This window comes from Octopus bimaculoides, chromosome 3 (genome assembly GCF_001194135.2).
Source record: "Octopus bimaculoides isolate UCB-OBI-ISO-001 chromosome 3, ASM119413v2, whole genome shotgun sequence".
Taxonomy (NCBI): Eukaryota; Metazoa; Mollusca; class Cephalopoda; order Octopoda; family Octopodidae; genus Octopus; species Octopus bimaculoides.
The window spans coordinates 67289851-67309669 of record NC_068983.1 but is presented as its reverse complement, the minus strand read 5'-3'; the positions used below and the strand labels follow the sequence as shown (position 1 = coordinate 67309669).

At 31.9% G+C, this 19819-nt stretch overlaps 1 protein-coding gene across 5 annotated transcripts in view; it reads right to left on the bottom strand.

Moving 5' to 3' along the window:
* Window positions 1-19819, bottom strand: part of LOC106871954 (protein still life, isoform SIF type 1) — a 1491364-nt gene that overhangs the window by 9956 nt on the left and 1461589 nt on the right. For all 5 annotated transcript variants that reach the window (XM_052966200.1, XM_052966198.1, XM_052966202.1 and 2 more), the window contains 5 exons: window positions 16658-16915; window positions 15367-15455; window positions 11865-12008; window positions 10409-10603; window positions 7979-7993 (listed from right to left, as the gene is read on the bottom strand). In XM_052966200.1, coding sequence (XP_052822160.1) covers window positions 7979-7993; window positions 10409-10603; window positions 11865-12008; window positions 15367-15455; window positions 16658-16915 — 701 coding nt within the window. The remainder of the gene's footprint in view (window positions 1-7978; window positions 7994-10408; window positions 10604-11864; window positions 12009-15366; window positions 15456-16657; window positions 16916-19819) is intronic.

Here is a 19819-nt window from a genome sequence, read left to right as displayed (position 1 = left end):
ACTAAAATGATGATAAAAATTATGATGATGATGATGATAAATCTATCAATTGACTAACATGCAAAAGAAATGAGAATTGAAATTTCTTCTCTTTGAAGGCATAGCATAAGTAATGGGTAGTAAAGACTTATCTCTTCTATAGCTTTTAAAAGTTAGCTAAAGTGTAAACAATCCTAAGATTTTTTAATATAGTCACTGTAACAGAGAGATAATAGATCATGATTAATGAAAACTTTGACATCAGTTCCTTTCTGCTAATCAAATAGCTTTTGTTGCATTGCCTTCATTTTTCCAGTGACACAATTGACTAACTGCAAATTGACAACCTTTCAAAAATTATCCTATGATGGCATAAAGACCTACTCAATATCTCTCTTCAGTTTTCCTAGAATGACACCTAAGCATTAACCCTTTCGTTACTAAGCCGGCCGAAAAATTTTTTGGTTCATAAGACTAACCCGGCCGTAGCCGGCCGAGCGTACCCATTGTTATTTAAATGTATATTTGAACCCAAATCTCGTTAGTACATTCGTTAAAACACCTGATTTTACTTTGCAAACAGTTAAGTTATTGTCTCCGACATTGTTTCGCGTGATATTTGAACTCAGTGAATTTTGGAAGATTTTTTTCCACATTTTTTGCGGCGTTAATTTTTTTCAACTTTGAAGATGGAGAGGAGTTACATGCTATCAAGCAGTGATTCCGAATTTGAAGGTTTTTCAACAGAAGATATGGAGACATCGAAGAAAAGAATGAATGAGCTACAAAAGCACGGGATGAACGATAATAAATCGGATATTTCTGTATCCGAAACTGAAATCAGCGATTCTGAAAGCAACGACGGCGATAGCGATGATGATATTACACCAGAATGGAGTAAAAACTTAAAAAAACGTTTTTATTAACAATTTTTCTGAGGAAACAGCATCTACTCATAGTCTTTCTCAGGAAGCGAAACCTTTAGACTTCTTTTTCATGCTTGTTTGAAATGATTACTGCGGAAACAAACCGTTACGCACAATGTAAACAAACCAGAAAAAAAAGATAGCTTGCGGTTTCCTGCAACTGTAGATGAAATACGGGCATTTTTTGCCATAAATATTATTATGGGTATTTGATAGTTACCCAGAATAACAAATTACTGGAGCGATCAGGAACTTTTTGGCGATGAATATATTTCCAGTATTATGAACGAGTACGATTTGTGAAGCTGAACCAATATTTACATGTGAGCGACACTAGCAGTACCCCCCCCCCTCCCAGTACGTGGAGAACTTTGAGACAAAAATTATGCAATAGAATTGATTAAGAACCCTTTCTTTAATTATGTTCCAAATATCACATTAATATGTTGATAAATAAAAAAGTTACAGGTGTTTAATGAGACAAGTCTAAATTCATGATTATTTTAGAATTTAATTGAAACTCATGAGGGGTGTATTTTGGTCAGAAATATAGTAACGAAAGGGTTAATCAATAAATTAAAAGCATTTTAAATGGTTTTAATTTTTTTTTTGAAATATGTTTTCAACATTTTAGTGAAATTTAATGAACTTAAATTTAAGAGTGTGTCATAGACACACTACAAAACACATATAAGCCTTATCAGATTGTAAAAAAAAAATGTAATAAGTTACAATGTTCAGGAAATTTAGAAATAAGTTAAACTTAACAATTGTTCTTTATATTTGCAATCTTGGATTATTTTACTTCAGTTTATTCCATATCATTTTCAATTTAAGAGACAATTTTCTACAGACAATGACATAAAAATTACTTAATAAAATTACTTATTTACAATGTATTTTTTTGAAATTATCTTAATATAGTTTCAAATTATATGCATTTTGAACAGAGTGTATCTCAAACATAAGTACTGTTGCACGAACTAATTCTACATACACACACACTGACAGACACGCATACATGTAGTGCATATATATACACACACAATTTTAATATATAGGGACATTTCAATGAAAATTTCATATTTGTCAGTATTACTAGCTAATTTAACATAAAACTTTTTAGAAGCTTATTTCTATGTTTCCAAAAAAGAATTGCAAGCATATTCTAGTTGCTACCAAGTTTGAAATATCATCAGATAGTATGCTTAGTCATGCATATATGTTTTTTTTATATAGCCTAAATTGGTACAATGGAGTTAAATGTATTTCTTTGCAATATTGAACAAATGTTTCTCACTATTGTAAATCTTATACAGAATTCAAAGCCTCCTCAAAGAGCAGCATTGCAATTATCATAAATGAGGGAAAATTTCCCTCTCAATTCAGAGTATTAGATATACAATTATATTAAGAATAGATAATGCATTTTATCAACTATTTCAATACAAGACAATAATGAGTATAATGATAATGATAAATGAATTAAATTTAGAAGATTCATCTTTCATCTTAAGTGTGGAAGAGAAAAATAGGTGAAAAACACTTTTTGGAAAAGTGAATTTTGATTTAAGAAAGGTTTGAGTGTAAAGTGAACTCTTGCGAAAGCATGTGACTTGTATAACCTAAATTATGAAGCCCAGTGAGTAAAATGGTGCTGTGTGCAAAAAGAAAGGCAGAATCATTATTGATGGCAATGAGGAGGTAGAAGAACATGAAAACAAAAAAAAAATAAAACTAAAAGAAAAAGACAAACCTAATTACTCTAAAGATATTTCTTATTTGTTGAGACAAAAATGTCCAGATATATATGTACTTAAAGTGTTGTGAAGATACACAGTGGTGTATACATTTGTGAACAGTGATTATCAGTTCATAAGTTCATAGAGCATTTAACGCCCACATTCCCAACTTTAACCTCACAGGCCTACCACTAGTTCCTAAAACCCATTTCCACCGGTGTTTATGAATATACATACTTAGATCTTTTCTTCCGGTTTTAGACATTTGTCTGGAAACAATGAGTTCTTTGTTGCTTTACAAAACTAGGGGTACTGTATTGCAGAATTTAAGTCCTAAGTTCTTACATTTGAGTTCCTCTGTTAAATAGTTTTTAACCTTACTTGTTAACTCAATAGACAACTTCCCTCCAACTTTCTTAAGATGGGAAATGCTGATAAAAACACTTAGTTCCTTTAAAAATGCTATTCTGCTGAAGAGATTATATGTTATTGTCTGTAAGTGCATATTTGTATAATGGATTTTGGATAGTTGATTTTAGAGCTAAATAAGTATTTGCATATAAATGCATATAGTCACAAGAATATGCAATGCCACATTCAAGAAATTAAACAATCTAATAGAAGAACATGATTTTACAAAAGTATTGGAAAATCGTTGTTCCAACCTTGCCAGTACTACATTCTATTTAATATTTCATAAGTACACTGAATATCAACTGTGTATTTAATGAGTCAATATTATTAAATTTATCTTCACAAATTTGAAGCAAGGTATCTTTGTTGTTTTCTTTGTGAAAAGGTAAGAGAAAACATTAAAATAGAGACTGTAGAAATACTAACAATCAAAATTCTCTGTATTTTATTGTCTTTTATTTGCAACACAATAAAAAATATTTTGTAAAATTTTGCAAAACTAAGATGGTGAGCTGGCAGAATCATTTGTTATGCTGGGCAAAATGATTGGCAGTATTTCATCTGCATTTACATTCTGAGCTCAAATTCTGCAGAGGTCAGCTTTCCCTTTCATCCTTTCAAGGTTGATTAAATAGGTACCAGTTCAGCACTGAGGCTGATGTAATTGGCTTACTCCTACCCTGAAATGACTGGCCTTGTGCCAAAATTTGAAACCAATTTTACACAAAAACTAACATTAGCTTTTATATAAAGGATAAAATAACATATGTTTAGAAATTATTCTCACAATGAAAGGCTAGATATTTGGTTACTGATTTGTTTAGCATATCCATATTTAGTACAATGATGATATGTTCTTTTCTTTTTTTTTCATTGAATTAAATATGGATGCGATTTAGGCTTGCTTCTCAACCATGTGATCTTAGGTTCAGTCCCACTACATGGCACCTTGAGCAAGTGTCTTCTACTACAGCTTCATGCTGACCAAAGCCTTGAAAGCTGATTTGGTAATCAGAAACTGAAAGAAGCCTGTCATATATATGTGCATGTGTGTGTTTGCCTGTACCTATGACTAGACACTATGTGACGGTTGTAAATGAGCACCATTGTCATACTAATGGGATTGTTCATTCCAGTCTTCTATGAAAACCATGTCTAGCCTTGGGAAAATATTACTTATTTAGAAACTGGTGATGAGTGGTGACAGGAAGGTCATCCAGCTGTAGAAAAATCTGTTTCAATAAATTTTGTCTAAACCATGCAAACATGGAAAAGTGAATTTTAAATGGTGATAAAAGAATGAATGAACGAGATAGTTATCTTGTATCATTTCATATTTCTTATTTCTGATGATGATTGAAATTTTTTATGGTGATGTGTTTATATATATATATATATATATATATATGTATGTATGTATGTATTCATCCAACCTCTTATTTTGGTATATTGTCAGAACAATGGTTGTGTAATCCAAGGGTTAAGATTTTCATGAGATAAAAGTTAAACAGTTCATCTGATTTTTAACAAAAGGGCAACTAAATGAGTTTGAAAGGATATCTATAATTCATTAAGCACATACTACATCCCCTGGCTTTCTGACTCTCTAACTCACTCTGCTTTGTTTTCCAACTGAGGAATCCGTATATCTTCTCTACAAGACATTTATATTAGCCCCTTCTATACCTTAAATCTCTCAATTGGCACAAAGCCATACACCCTCAATTCTACTACTTCCCTCCTAGTTGAGAGATTTTTGTCCTGCAAGTTACTTGGCAACTCTGTCAGTACTGGTGCCACATAAGAAGCACTGGTTAAGCGGTTGGCATTAGGAAGGGTATCCAGCTGTAGAAACCATGCCAAAATAAGCAATGAAACCTGGTATGGCTTCTAGCTTTGCCAGCTCCTCTCAAACCTTCCAACACATGCCAACACGGAAAACAAATATTAAATGAGGATGATGATGTAACCTAATGAAAAAAGAATTAATGATACTTTGAAACAGATTATAAAACTCAAATACTGAAGACAGAATTATTTCAGTATAGTAAGGATAGACTATAACACTGTATTCATAATAATATTGTTATAGACACCCAGTTGACCATTAAAAGTTGCTTCTAATTTACAAATAGTTTCTTTGTTAAATATATCAATTATGATTAAATGCTGAACCAGAGTCTAGCTGCTAAACTGAAGTTTATCTATTAAATATCTGAACTTCTAAAAATCGTATTTATCTAATTTCTTTTCAAATTCATAAACAGTTATTGCAAAAAGAGAATATGACTAATCTTTAACACTCAAAGAATCTTTTGGCTGTCAATAATGCTTAAGCACTATTATTACAGACATTAAGTTTAAATTGACTTTCTAACATTATACTAATGATTTATACTTACAGACATATGTTAGTTTTTACATATAGTTTAGAATTAAGATAAGTTTGCTGACTTAAGCTTGGGGTCACATGTTTTGGATATTGATTCTATCAAGATTAATTTAACTTTGTACGTTTCCTGATCTCTAGAATACTTAAATTATATGAAGGATTTTCACTGTTTGTATATGTGTGTGTAAGTGTTTATATTTAGAATCCATTGAGCTGACCTTATGGTTCAACATCAAAATAATTCTCTTTTTCATAACACATGAATGATTTTTGGAGAGTAGCACATATCTAAATATGAAAGGAAGTCATATTTTATTCATATTGCGCTTTCAATAAGGTGATGTAGATTTGGAGAGAAGAGGATACATGATGATTTAGTTTGTTTTTATCTGTCTGAATTTTATCATCATAACTGAGATAAGCAAACCAAACTTTATTTTGAAGAATATTTTGCTGACTTTGATGGTTTCATATCTGGTCCCTTAATAAAACATACTACCCTGAAACTTAATTTTTTAATGAAATCTGTAGTGGTTACCTGTAGCTGAATATGTACCTAACTATTATATGAAGGTAAGAGTTATTGGAAACCTCTTTAGAAAATGATTTCAGCTATAAAAATTCAGCAAATGACACTACTCAAGATTGAAAATCAGAATTAAATCATGAATAATGATAGTGATAATTATGATGATATGATGGGTGAAGTGGGACATTGTGGAAACAATGCATTTCTTTAAGTGGTAGTGAATTAAATGAGTACATTCTAACTAAAATTATTGACTTGAATACATTCTACATAAAATCCAAATAAAGGACTTCTAAGATTTTAACTGTAAGATACTCAAGAACCAATATAGTGGGTCGAAAAACTTTGACCAACTGAGATTAAAACTCCTTTTCTAATTATTATTTTGTTAGTAGATTAGATTTATGCTTATACTAAGAACTGCTTGATAGTTTCTAATTGTTAGTTTGTTAGTAGATTAGATTTTTTATACAGATTTTGTAGATTGAGTTTTGGTGCTCAATTTTCTGAAAAATTTTAATGGAAATTATGTATAGCCTTTTCACAGTCTTCTTAATTTCTAAATACTGCATTAGACAATGTAATGACACATCTTAATAATCCTATAAAGAATATGCATAATATTAAATGAAATGATGAAAGAAAAAATAACCTATGTATCTTATTAATATTTTTAATAACTTAATAGTTGTGTAGTAGCATCTACATTTTAGTTAATGTCAAGCTTTGCAGATAAATTTTGCCATGTCAATATAAATTAACTAAAAGACAACAATTTAAGAAAAGTTTAATTTTTATGGGGTAATAAAGCTGAAATTTACTAAATGTAAATTCTATCAGACTTTCATGCTTGTCAAATTACTATCTACATTTGTTAGAAATTTAGTAGTTTGATACTATAATATATTAGCATATAGCAAACATCTCCAACAGAAATCAGTTATCCATAATGACATTTTTCAATGTTAAAGTTATTTTTCTTATCAGTTTAATAGCTAATAATGTAAATTTATTATGGTTTCAAAAAAAAAAAAAAAAAAATACAAACCCTAATCACTATTACTGAAAATGCATATGATTTTTAATATTATACCACAGAGGAATATTGAATCTAATTCTTCTGATTAACACCTTGTTAATTCTATTTTATTGGCGATAAATCTTGGCAATAATTGTAATGAACATTAAATTGTATTTAAAATATTATATCTAAAATGTTATAACTATTCATATTGGCAGCTTTGAGATTACAGTTCTATAAAAGTTAATAAAAATGTGTATTCTTTAAGAGGTCAGTATAAAAGCAACCTTATCTTCTGATAATAATTTCAGTAACTTTTAAACAAGAAGTCATTAGATTAAGTATTGAATAAACAGGGCACCTACAAATAGTAAACATTTAGCATTAAATTGGCAAAAATTATAAATAAAAACTAACTTTAATGGCAAAATCTTAAAGTTATTCTTATTAGAAAAAAAAAAAAAACTAAATCAAAAATGCTTAGACACCACAATGATGAAATGAAAAAAAAAAAGAGACAACTATTCTATTACTTTTTAAAGTAAAAAAAAAAGACACACAAACATATTTCTAATGAATACAAAGCATTTTGAATGAAAGAAATCTATTTTATATATGAAGACAAGTACAGCCAGAGAAGTGAGAGGAGATAAAAGGTGGTATTTCTTTATAAGTACTTAATGTAGATGAAACTTCAAATAAGAAATGCTCTAATTGTTGATGTTATATGTTAAAAGTACACTAAACATGGCAGCCACAACAGTAGTCACAGCAGTAAAAACAATCTCAGCGCAGTACATTGCTAGAAAGACAGTTCTTAAAATGTAGCCGCAAACAAGCAGAGAAAAATAAACTGTCAACGATGGGTTTCACATGAGGTTAATAAGTGAGGTAAAGAATAAAATGATAAACAAAGAGTAAAATCCATGCGAATGTCACTGTTTTTATGCAACAGTTAATAATGTTAGTACATACCCTGAGTTCTTCATCCTAGTAGAACAAACACACAGCAGAAAGAAAATAATGAATGAACAATGTAAAACAGTTTTATCTTTTTGAAAATAAAAACAATTTGATCAATGAGGTAAAATTAAGAATGAGGGGAAATGCAGACAAAATCAACCCAGAATATAAATAAAAAGCAAATGAGCAAAAGTGAAAATGGTTTTATCTTTCATTTCATTAAGTCAACATGGGCAAAACTTAATATTAGCGAATTGTTCACTAAGAACTTTTCTATGTGATAGGTGAAATGCTCAAATTTCAAAAGATCTTTTCACTGAGAATCCAATCTCGTACAGAAATCATACGAGATATTTTAAAAACACAAATTTGCACAATAAACTAATTTTAACTATTTCACTCTAATTGCTATATATTTTGAAAGATATTTTATTATATATTTTGTATAGTTTTGAAAATATAATCTACTGTACTTTGCTATAAACCAAATGTTAATACTATTCTAAACTCTTCAAAATTGAGATGATGGTAATAATAAAGATGATAGTTTAATTAGTCCATAACATATACACAAATTCATAAAAATAGGGAACCTCATAAAAATGACTATCCCAGAATTAATTATTTATTTGGACAATTTATACCAATGGCAAATAGCTGTTCATTACAACAGTGGACAGCATGAAGTAGATGTAGCTGTGCCTCACTGATTTCACTGCTCAAACAAAGGCCAACATTTATTGTCATTCTGAGTATGCAGTGTAGTATATTTTACTGTAAATAATCTTGCTCTCTCCAGTTCTGTATGTGTGTGGTGAACTGTCAGCAATACTTGAATACCTCTGCAGATTTTTAGCTGTATACACACCTAGAAAGTATCAGTGGAGGTAATAATGAGAAAACACTTTGTTCTTAAACAATGAATAACTTTTACTCATTGTAGAATTATTCACAGCTAGTGAAAGAGAATCCTGCAACAGCCTATAAAGTTTTTTTATACATTTTATTTATAAAGCAACCAGTAAGCTGGAGGAGAGGGGAGAGGGCTTTCTTTTATATTACAATATTAAAATGAATGAAAACAAATATTTTTTCAAACAATATCATGCATCTATTTTTGTGAAGATTTTAAGGAATTGGTAAGAAATGGAAGAAAATAGTGAAATGAAATATTAAAGCAATTTTCATTTAAATACTAACCAATCATTTCCTACTTGACAGATTAGGGGAAAGACATCTTGTTATTATTTACAATAGTCTTTTGCAATGCAGCATTTTGAAAGATTCAAACTTTAATCGTATTATATATACATAGTAGTGTTGAAATAAATAGTTCCTTGCTCCCACAGTTTTGTACTGTGTCTTTGTAATAAGATATATAAGTATTGGTGTATAGGCAAAGTAGAAGTGATTCCTTATTTTACACAAGCAATTAATATGCAAATATGAAATCATACAGAGATCTCTCAGCATTTTTTAGGTAGTAGAAGCTATCATAAAAATACTTTTAGTCATCTCCATAACTAAAATAAGTTTTGGGGTAAAACAAATAGCAACAATTTAGTAGGCATAGCTGGAGTTCATGTAGATAAAATGTTTTAAGGTGGACAATTCCATATTGTCTCTAATTAAAATTACCTTTCTTTTTAAGACTGATAGTAAATGTTTAATTTCTTTAAAATATTTTTCAGTCAATGACGAATAATAAATAGTATGTTTTTGTACCCTTTTTTAAATACATCTTTTATATACAAAATAGATTAGTGATATAATACTCTGATAGGAAATAGTTAATGAATCTGTTTTCTTTTTCTATTAAGCATAAAGTTATGGTTGCATCCCTATTTTTGCTCAGAATAAAAGAAACACACTGGTCTGGATATACTAAAATTTTACCTTGAAAAAGCTATCAAATATGAGGAACAAAGAAAACGACAGGCTCATAAGATCTAATGCTAAAATTTAGAAAGAAAACATAAACCTACTTATGATAAAGTACAAAATACAGTATATTCATTATATTGTTGATACCAATGATCCTTAAAACCCAATGTATTTTATGAGTACTTTTTGAAGCATGATAACGTTTGTGTGAGCTATCAAATTTTAGAGGGTTAATTTGTCTAAACAACATCCCACTAAAAAAATTTAATTTCATAATATTGTGTAATTTTTAGTTAAGTTCAACAGTAAATGCCCATGTTGGCTATTGTATCTCACATATTACTAGCAGACTGATGAATTTGTTGAAAAATGTTGTTAGGCTGAAAGATAAATGGTAGCAAAAAGCAAATGGTGTACTGCAGAAACAATATTTCTGAAAGGTAAGTTTAATTAATTGCTGTTCTTTGTTGCAATAAACAATAATGTATTTTTGAAAACCAAACAAAAACATTACTGAAAATGACAACACATTTGGTTTTAGTTTTAAGGTTCACTTACCCGAAATTTCTTTGGGTCATCAAGGGTGAAGAAGTCACCCCCTAGCTCTATGGCTTCTTCTAAACTTTGCAGAAATTGTTCCTGAAATTGAACAATCTCCTGGATATTACCAAACAACTGCATTATCTCATCCGATGTCAAGAGTGTCTCTGCCTTCAGAGGATTTAAATACCGCTCAATCAACACATTGAGGTCCTGTACAGATATGATATAAGTGGTATACAATAAAATGAAAGGAAATAGTGTTTTTATAAGCAATGCTTTACAATTGGAATTAACTTTACATTTTTTTTTTACTATCATGCACATAACTAGTCATTAAAAAAAAACTCCACTTTAGACCAAAGTCACATGTAAGTGGTTGGTAAATAATTGATCAGCATTTATGATGATATCAGTTTTTCAGTTACAAGTCAAATAAATTTAACATGTCTTCTCAAATCATTTCCCACAAGAAACAATTTAATTGAAGTATAAATCAAAACTTTTTCTAAGATTTAATTTATGATGATACTTTGCAATTAAACTATTTGTTAGAAAAATTAAGGTGCATCTGTTGTATTTGTGACATTATCTCACTAACACAACTTTCTCTTTCTTGCTGGGTAACCATATACCTCCTCTATAGCAAGACACCTGTTTCTCTGCCATGCTCTAACCATTCATCATCTGACACCAGATCACCTCCTTCAATGCGCCCACTGTTATAACAAGACAGCTGTTTCTGTCTCTCCGTCCCAATCTAACCTTTCATCTTCTGGCACAAGTTCCATCCTCAAATGTCCCTGCCCCCTCTCAAAATTCTTTGTCTTGCAAGTTACTTGATGACTCTGTCAGGGCTGGTGCCATGTAAAAAACATCCAATCTACACTGTAAAGTGGTTGGCATTTAGAAAGGCATCCAGCTGTAAAAATGATGCCAGAACTAATCTTGCCTGTGATAGTGCCATGTAAAAAGCACTGAGTCTACTGTGCAGAGTGGTCAGTATTAGGAAGGGCATCCAGCCATAAAAATCTTGCCAAAACAGACGCAGTAGTCTGGGATAGTCATCTACCTGTCCAGCTCCTGTTAACTGTCCTACCAATGCATGCATGGAAGATGGGCATTAAATGATGATGATGATGAGATGAGTACTTTTTAGCTGTGGCTATTATGAAACCTGCTATTTCAAATTCAGCATTGTTGTAGCTGAACATGATTAATTCCAGTTCTGTTAACTGAGGTTTGCCAATTTAAATGCATTACACTTACTATTTTTACAAGTTATTCTGAAGACATAGTCAACTATTTATTTGTAATCAAGATAATAGCAATGATTGAATTAGAAGTTGCAATCAAAAGCCTGATGCAATTTTCTTAATGGATGAGAAGCACTTATATTTAGTTTGCTTTAATTGATTATAGATGAGGCATTCCAAGTTACAAATTCAAATATTTCAAAATCTATCAATATTACCTTCACATAGGCACGCTCTGTTTCCAGAAGTTCCATGATGACCTTCCTTAACTTCTGTGCTTCAGATAAGGGTCTGGAAGGAGCTTCTCCAAACTGGTAAGGTTCATTAGGAAGACGGCACATTGCAGTCACCTGCTCAGTATTCTGAACAAAATTTATAAAATTAGAACAACTGTATCGTGGTATAACCAATTTCACCAGAAATCATGAGAAATAAATGCTAAAAACTAACATACATATCAAATTCAACTATTCCAGAAACTTATCTTTCTTGGTGCATGTATTAAAAACAGACAATTTGTATGTTTTTTTGTATATACTGTAAAATGTATTTCCATTTTTTTCTTGGTACACCATGTAAGATCAGTTTCATTTTCAGTAAAATATTTTAAGTGAACTTGAAAGAAATGTGAAATCTATTACCTACAGAATGTTGTTTAAAATGCTTAAAATCTTAAATGCAATTTTTCTATATATTTTGGTATAAAATAAAGTATTTAGGAATCCACAAATATTCTAGACAGCATTCAAAAGCATACTGACTAGCAAAAGAAGTGCACTAAACACTACAGTTTCTTGCCTGTAGACATACAGCCTCCTCTCTGAATTCTATTGCTACCACAACATTTCTGTTCCTCAGAAATAGGTAATTGTGTATCAAATTCACAAAAGCCATGATGGATGCTTCCTACTGTACTTATCTTTTTGATCCCATGCTACATGAATCATTAATAACTTTGCAGAATTTCCCCTTGCAGCACTATTGAACCATAATGGTTGTGTGAGCAGTATTCCTACAGACAATGTCACTTTACATACAAATACATACTGCATACATCAGGTAAATCTCCTTCAAAATATCTCTTTTAACTCAACAATGATTTCATCATACACATACACACACAGATACCAATTTTGAAAGTACCTCCACTTGCATCAAGCGAACAAGGCCATCTCTTCTGATAATGTATTTCCTATTACTCTCAATTTGCCAAGAGCTTGTAACCTCTCTCCTTCTTAATGTTCATCCATATGGATCTACTCAAGACATACTCTCTCATATCACTCATCAGTGGCTCAAGAAATTTGGTGAAAGTAGTGCTATTGCTTTCCCCATTAGTAAAGCTTTTGATCATATCCACCAGGTGAGTCTCTTAATAAAACTGGTCACTTATGGACTTCATTTATTGCTTGTCTTTTGGATTCATAGATTGTTCTCAGAACATATGGTGATGGAGATTTTTTGACCCACATTCTATGTACTCTAGAGTACTCTAGGATTTGAGTTTGTCATGCTATACACATCACTGACTTACATGCTATCACCTCAAGCACAACTCACCCCTACACAGATGATACCTTTTTACATTCCCTCTAACCTTCAGCGCCCAAGTGTCTACAGGCAAGCTAGACACCTCAAACCAAATCTGCAATGGCTCCATAAATAGAGACCTTAAAAATATCTTCCAATGGAGCTATACCAATCTTGTTTCTATTAATAGTAAAAAGACACAATCACAAAGCATTATAACGTCTCACTTTCCAAAACAAGAACAAGATGCAACTAGGACCCTCACAAACTCTTCAAATGCTGGGCCTCACCATTACTAAGCATTACTCCCAGTGAGGATATATCCTCAACATAGCAAAGTCCTTTATCCTCAGAACATTTTCTGGAAATCCCTCCCTGCACATGCTTTACTTGCAGCTATCAACTTAAAACTACTGAAAAAGCACACTAATGGAATCGACCTCACTGAGTCGATGGAAGTCATAGGCACATTTCCTTCCTCTTGACTAAACTATAACAATAATTCCAAATTTTGGCACAAGGCCAGCAATTACAGGGGAGGAGCTTAGTTGATTACAGTGACCCCAGTGCTCAACTGATACTTATTTTATTAACCCCGAAAGGATGGAAGGGAAAGTCAATCTCAGTGGAATTTGAACTCGGAATGTAAAGACAGACAAAATGCGTTAAGCATTTTGCCTGGTGTGCTAATGATTCTGCCAGCTTGCTGCCTTATTAAACTATGATAATGAAAACATTGGTTAAAGAATATCCTAGAGTGGAATTTAGCAGTTATTATTTGCAAATGAATTTAAAAGCTCAGTCTTAGAGGATTTAATGTCTCAGCTTTGAATAGATATAATTCTCAAAATACAAACAACTTTCCCTCTTAACTGTACAGTTATAATACAAAACTGAAGACATATTCATCACATAAAGACTGATAACCTATGTTCCAGAGGGTATATACTTTTTCAGAGTATAGCTGTTAATAACTGAGTAGTGCCTTTAAAAGCCTGGTATTTCCTATATTGTTAGAAAGAAGTATCTGTCAATAAGGCTATATTTCATGATTATAAATTTGCCTATAAGTAAAGCTTTATGTAGACACTCAAATAGCTTCTATATCACAGAATAATGTACTTCAAAATGGGAAATACATATTAAATAATGTAGTTCCATATTTTTGAGAAGAAGCAAAAATTGGGAATGTTGGAAAACTTCTAACCATGAGTAGAATAGGCCTGATCTGTGGCTAAACAAACACCACAGCAAGTTCAATCAAAATTATATGATTCATGGAAACACAAATCAAGTGTGGAAGATAATTCCATACTGGAAAAATATTCTCATTTTACATGAAATGACATCCTACCATAAGGGTGTCTCTGAAATCACATTAAATACACTCTACCTATATCCCTACTGTATGTGTCTATTATGTGTTGAGATTATCAACACCAAAACAAAGATGTTAGACATCTCAAGAAATGTATACTGAGCACCACATCAATCAAACATATTACAATCAAGCCATCACATGTACTACAAATACATAGAATTTTTGTGGCTGCTTGACCTGCTAGAAATTGCAGCCAAAAGTTTACCATATCATGGGTTCACCTGGGGTTAAAAGAGAGTGGTAACATTGTTCCATATGGAACAGCCATGTTGAAGTGGCAACAAACATTATTTATTATATATATATATATATATATATATATTATATACATACACATATATATATATTTGTGTTTCCATGTATATAATAAGATATACTTGCTATTCTATATATGTGTGTGTACAAGATGTATTTTTTAGACAACAAGGAAAACTTCCTAAAGTTAATTTTTTGGGATATAAATAGTTTGTAGTCTGTAAATATAGAAAAGATACCTTGATACCAACAACTATACATACACACGTGCATACACACACACACACATGCACACACACACATACACTCACACACACACAAGCAATTTTAATAAGAATAGACATTCCTTAAAAAAGTTGATAATTCATATCTTTTAATATCTACGGGCTTAGAAGCAGCACAACACTCATAACATACATTTCCACAATATGTAGTATCTATTATATTTACATTTAATAATAATTCAAGTTGTATAGGTTTGATGAAAGCAGTCAGAAAGAGATTTATAAAGAGAAAACAGGAGTAAACAGAAATGGTTAAAAAATAACAACTACCTTTAGAAGAACATCAATCTCTTTTGGAGAGAGCTTTGGTGGTAATGGTGATTTTCGTGGTGACAAAGTGCCCTGTCTGGAATCTCGACCTATGTTAACAGAAATAAAAGAAGAGCTGGAGTGAAAAATATTTTGACTATATGTTAAGGTGCATATTATGATGAGAACAAAAATTGTATCCATTTTTGTCCAATGATATTTCTCACCTTGCTCAATAAAACTTGACATTTCATGTCAGATGTCTAGTAGTAACTGTTACATGAAAGAAGCTATTATTATGAAAGTCAATTGTTGTGTTTAAATGTCAATAATATTCTTAGTTGGTTCACATGAATGAATACACTAATGTATCACATTACTTAATCATGTCCTTTTTGTTAGATTGAAATAACGTGTTTGACAACCACCTAGCTTAAAGCTGATACATCTCACAGATAAAATAGGGAATAATAGAAAAATGAAAACAGGTGAAGTATTGTGTTTATCATTACAAACAAGAAGTTTTGAAACCAAATATATTCAACAATAACTCCTTAATATTAAGGTACAGTAAAAACCTTGAACTACTGAAAACCCGAGATATCTAGAATCACTTTGCAATTGTTTTTATTGAAGTCAGTTGTGACTATCAAACACATATCTATTAATGTGAGAGAGACAAGTCATCTCTGACATAGCAAACAAATAATCAAAGGTGTTCCAGCCATTACTGTACTATCCTTTCTTTGGGAACAGCATATCTATGCTATAAGACAGGATGGAATTCAAAAGGGATTTGACTATTATTTCTTGCAGGTGGAATGTCTAGTTGGTTATTCCTTTAACTCTAGGAATTCTGCTTGGGTACGTTAATAATAATAAATCCTTTTTCCATATATTTTTTGAATATTTCATAATTTTATATATTTTTGTGATTTGTAATTTATGTATCAGTTTATCGAATGCATATTATTCACACTTCACCTGACCATGTCGTTTTTTTTCTCATTCTGATTTTAGTTTAAATAATGTTTTTCAGCTTCTACCTCTATTTTTCATGCTCTGCTGGATCTTACGTTTAATGTATAAACAGCCTATATCTACAGTAGCAACACTGTTCATCCTCTAACAGTGTAATTATATTGTTCAATTATTAGCTTTTAAATATGCACCATAGAAAGTAGTATATTGAATCACATGTTTCTGCAAGGAGCAGCTTCAGGAAATAGTGAAATAAATAGAAAGCAACATTAATATGCAAATGAAAACATATCCAGAAAGAAAATGAAATATGTAACAGAAAACATATTACCTGGAGAGCCTACAGACAAATCAGCTAAGGCTTTGTCTCTAGGCTGTGGAGGAGTGCCAATGGTATTTTGGATAATGCTGTCATTGGTATCTGCTGACGGCCCTCCTGCATTGACCACAGTTGGAACCTGAACACGACAGGTTTGAACCGTCATACATAAAGAATGGGATTCATGAAGCAAGGCTTCAATGAATACCATATCAAGCTCTGAGACTATCTTTCCATTGATGATTAAAATTTCATCCCCAGGAATCAACCCTGCAAATTAAGAAAATAAAAAAAACTTAGAAGCAATGATGAAAAAGCTTACACACATCCATATCCTAAGCATTCCTGTTGTGTCCTACAATATCTCACTCTAAAATCTTAGCCATTCTTTCATATCACTGCATCTTTTTACAATACCTCCTCAATCAATGTTTTCCTAATAGATGTTAACATACAGATATTATCTACCAATATCACTAGCCTGCAAGGTCATGCAAACTGCTCTGCTTCATCTGATTCATTAATAAAAAAGAGAAAAAATTTGGTTCATTTATGAGTAAACATGTTTCTAAAAGAGTTATAAATGCAATATCAAAAATGCAATAGGATTGAAATATGTCATCATACATATGTATAAATGTATGACTATGTGTCTGAATGCATTAATGACGTGCATGTGCATGCAAATACATGAATATTCTTCTCATAAATACACCAGTTAGCTATTGAAAAACACCATATCAATTGATCTCAAAGAAAGAAAATATATAACAGTATAAGAATAAGAGAATATCTAAAGTTATGTCAGATCAACAGTTAAGCAACATCATTGTAATAATTATACTGCTGGTGAGTTATAATAGTAAAACCAATATCTATATCAGAAATAAGCCCAATTTGGAAATGACACAACTTCTTAAAAATTATAAAGAATTCTTGTGTTTTTAACTTAACCATTACTTACCCCACTAAATACAAAAGGTAAAAGAAAACCTAAAAACACAAAAAAGGGAAGTAAAATATTTATCCACAGATAATTTTGCTTGCTAAAAATAGCAGCTTAATCTCCCTCTTACCATTGTTGTGGTTGGCACTCCATCGCTTACGACGTCAAGGGTTCCAGTTGATCCAACCAACAGAACAGCCTGCTCGTGAAATTAACGTGCAAGTGGCTGAGCACTCCACAGACACGTGTACCCTTAACGTAGTTCTCAGGGATATTCAGCGTGACACAGTGTAACAAGGCTGACCCTTTGAATTACAGGAACAACAGAAACAGGAAATAAGAGTGAGAGAAAGTTGTGGTGAAAGAGTACAGCAGGGTTCGCCACCACCCCCTGCTAGGCCTCATGGAGCTTTAGGTGTTTTCGCTCAATAAACACTCACAACACCCGGTCTGGGAATCGAAACCGTGATCCTACGACCGCGATCCTACAACCGTGATCCTACGACCGCGATCCTACGACCGCAATCCTACGACCGCGATCCTACGACCGCGAGTCCGCTGCCCTAACCATTGGGCCATTGCATCTCCCTTCTTACCATACCTATGTCTTAAAAAGACATGTTAATCAAAAGATGGAAAGTCACAGCTGGAATGCCTTTGATCATAGGTTTGCTTGATGAGAGCTAATGTAGAACTAAACAATGATAAGAACTACAAGGATAGAATACTATGAAATCATTGAATATTTTCAACATACTTGTAACTACAAAAAGGATAGAATATGTAATAAATAAATGAAATAAAGCTAAAGCCAATATTTTACTTGATATTAACAATTTAATGCATCATCTTCCAATAAAAGCTCCAAATGTGCATGAAATAAATAGATAATATATTTGACCATACAAAGAGAAATAAACAACTTGTTTCTGGATACTTTGAAAGATGTTCACTGCCAAGTAAATCTACTTTATATCGTTGTGAAGCCTGAGACTGAAATACATCCAATGACAACAGGTAATCACTTTCCATTATTTCCAAATGCAATTAAATTTACAGCTAATTCAGTTGCTGGAGTCTCTTCAAACTCTTCACACTAACTCTGAAAATACACTATGACTGTTTAAGATAAGAAAAAGTAAAAAAGTAAAAGGCAAGATAACACTGTAGTGGGGTCTTAGTTTGGGAATCCCAAGGTTTTGAGGGCTGTGGAACCACCTCTTAGCCACTATTGTTCCCAGGTCTACTCTGATCTGAAATAGTGACACCTGTCTGGTCTCAGGTGAGGTTAATTAGCAAGTCAGTTAGGGCAGATAGAGCTCATTAGCTCAGGGGCTGGCAGCCCATCTAGGAGAAGGAAAACTCTGATTCCAAACCCCCACTACCTTGTGGCCATACCCAGCTGTGGAAAAGACTTTGAGAATAAAGCCTGAGAAAAAATTGGGAGTTGGAGTCTTAGAGGCAGTCCAATGTTGTCTACAACCTCATTCTGGCAACTCCTATGATGACGCTAGTGTGAAATTGTAATGGCTGAGCTGTTCCTTTGACTGCATCAGTAGTGTGGAGAGGGAAAACATGCTGCATAAGCAATAACCTGTCTTCCATATCATATCACCCAGGACTGAGTCCCTTTGAACACCCTATACTGAAGAGACAAGACCAAGGAAAAACAACAACTTAAACAGTACTGGAACAAGTCACAAGTGCAGCTTTTGTGAAAGAGACTGCCATTTGCATTTCAGACTGTTCAGTGACAGACAATGCTGTTAATAGATTTAAGGTCAAAGGCAATTCTCTAAATTGCCTTTGACATTAAATCTATTAACGTTATTTTAGAAAATAACTTGCCAGCATTCCCGTTCATCATATATGTGGTAATCAGTTAAAATGGCTTACTGATGTGTTTTTTTATTTCTCTTTTTTCCCTGACGAGATGATTACATTGTTTTACATAGTTTTTATTCCATCCGGAATAATATCAATGTTTTCTTCGAAACATATATCGGAAGTATGAAGATTTGAATAACACCTGCGTTTAATTCCATTTCTTAATTTATCTTTGTTATACAAAGACATTTTACTTAACCCTGGAATTTATACCTTTATATGTAGGGTATAATATCCTTGGCACTTATGTGAACTTTTGCTACCCTGGTAACTATTTATTTTTTCCATGTTATTTATACACATTGAAAAAAATACACACACACACACACACATATATATAT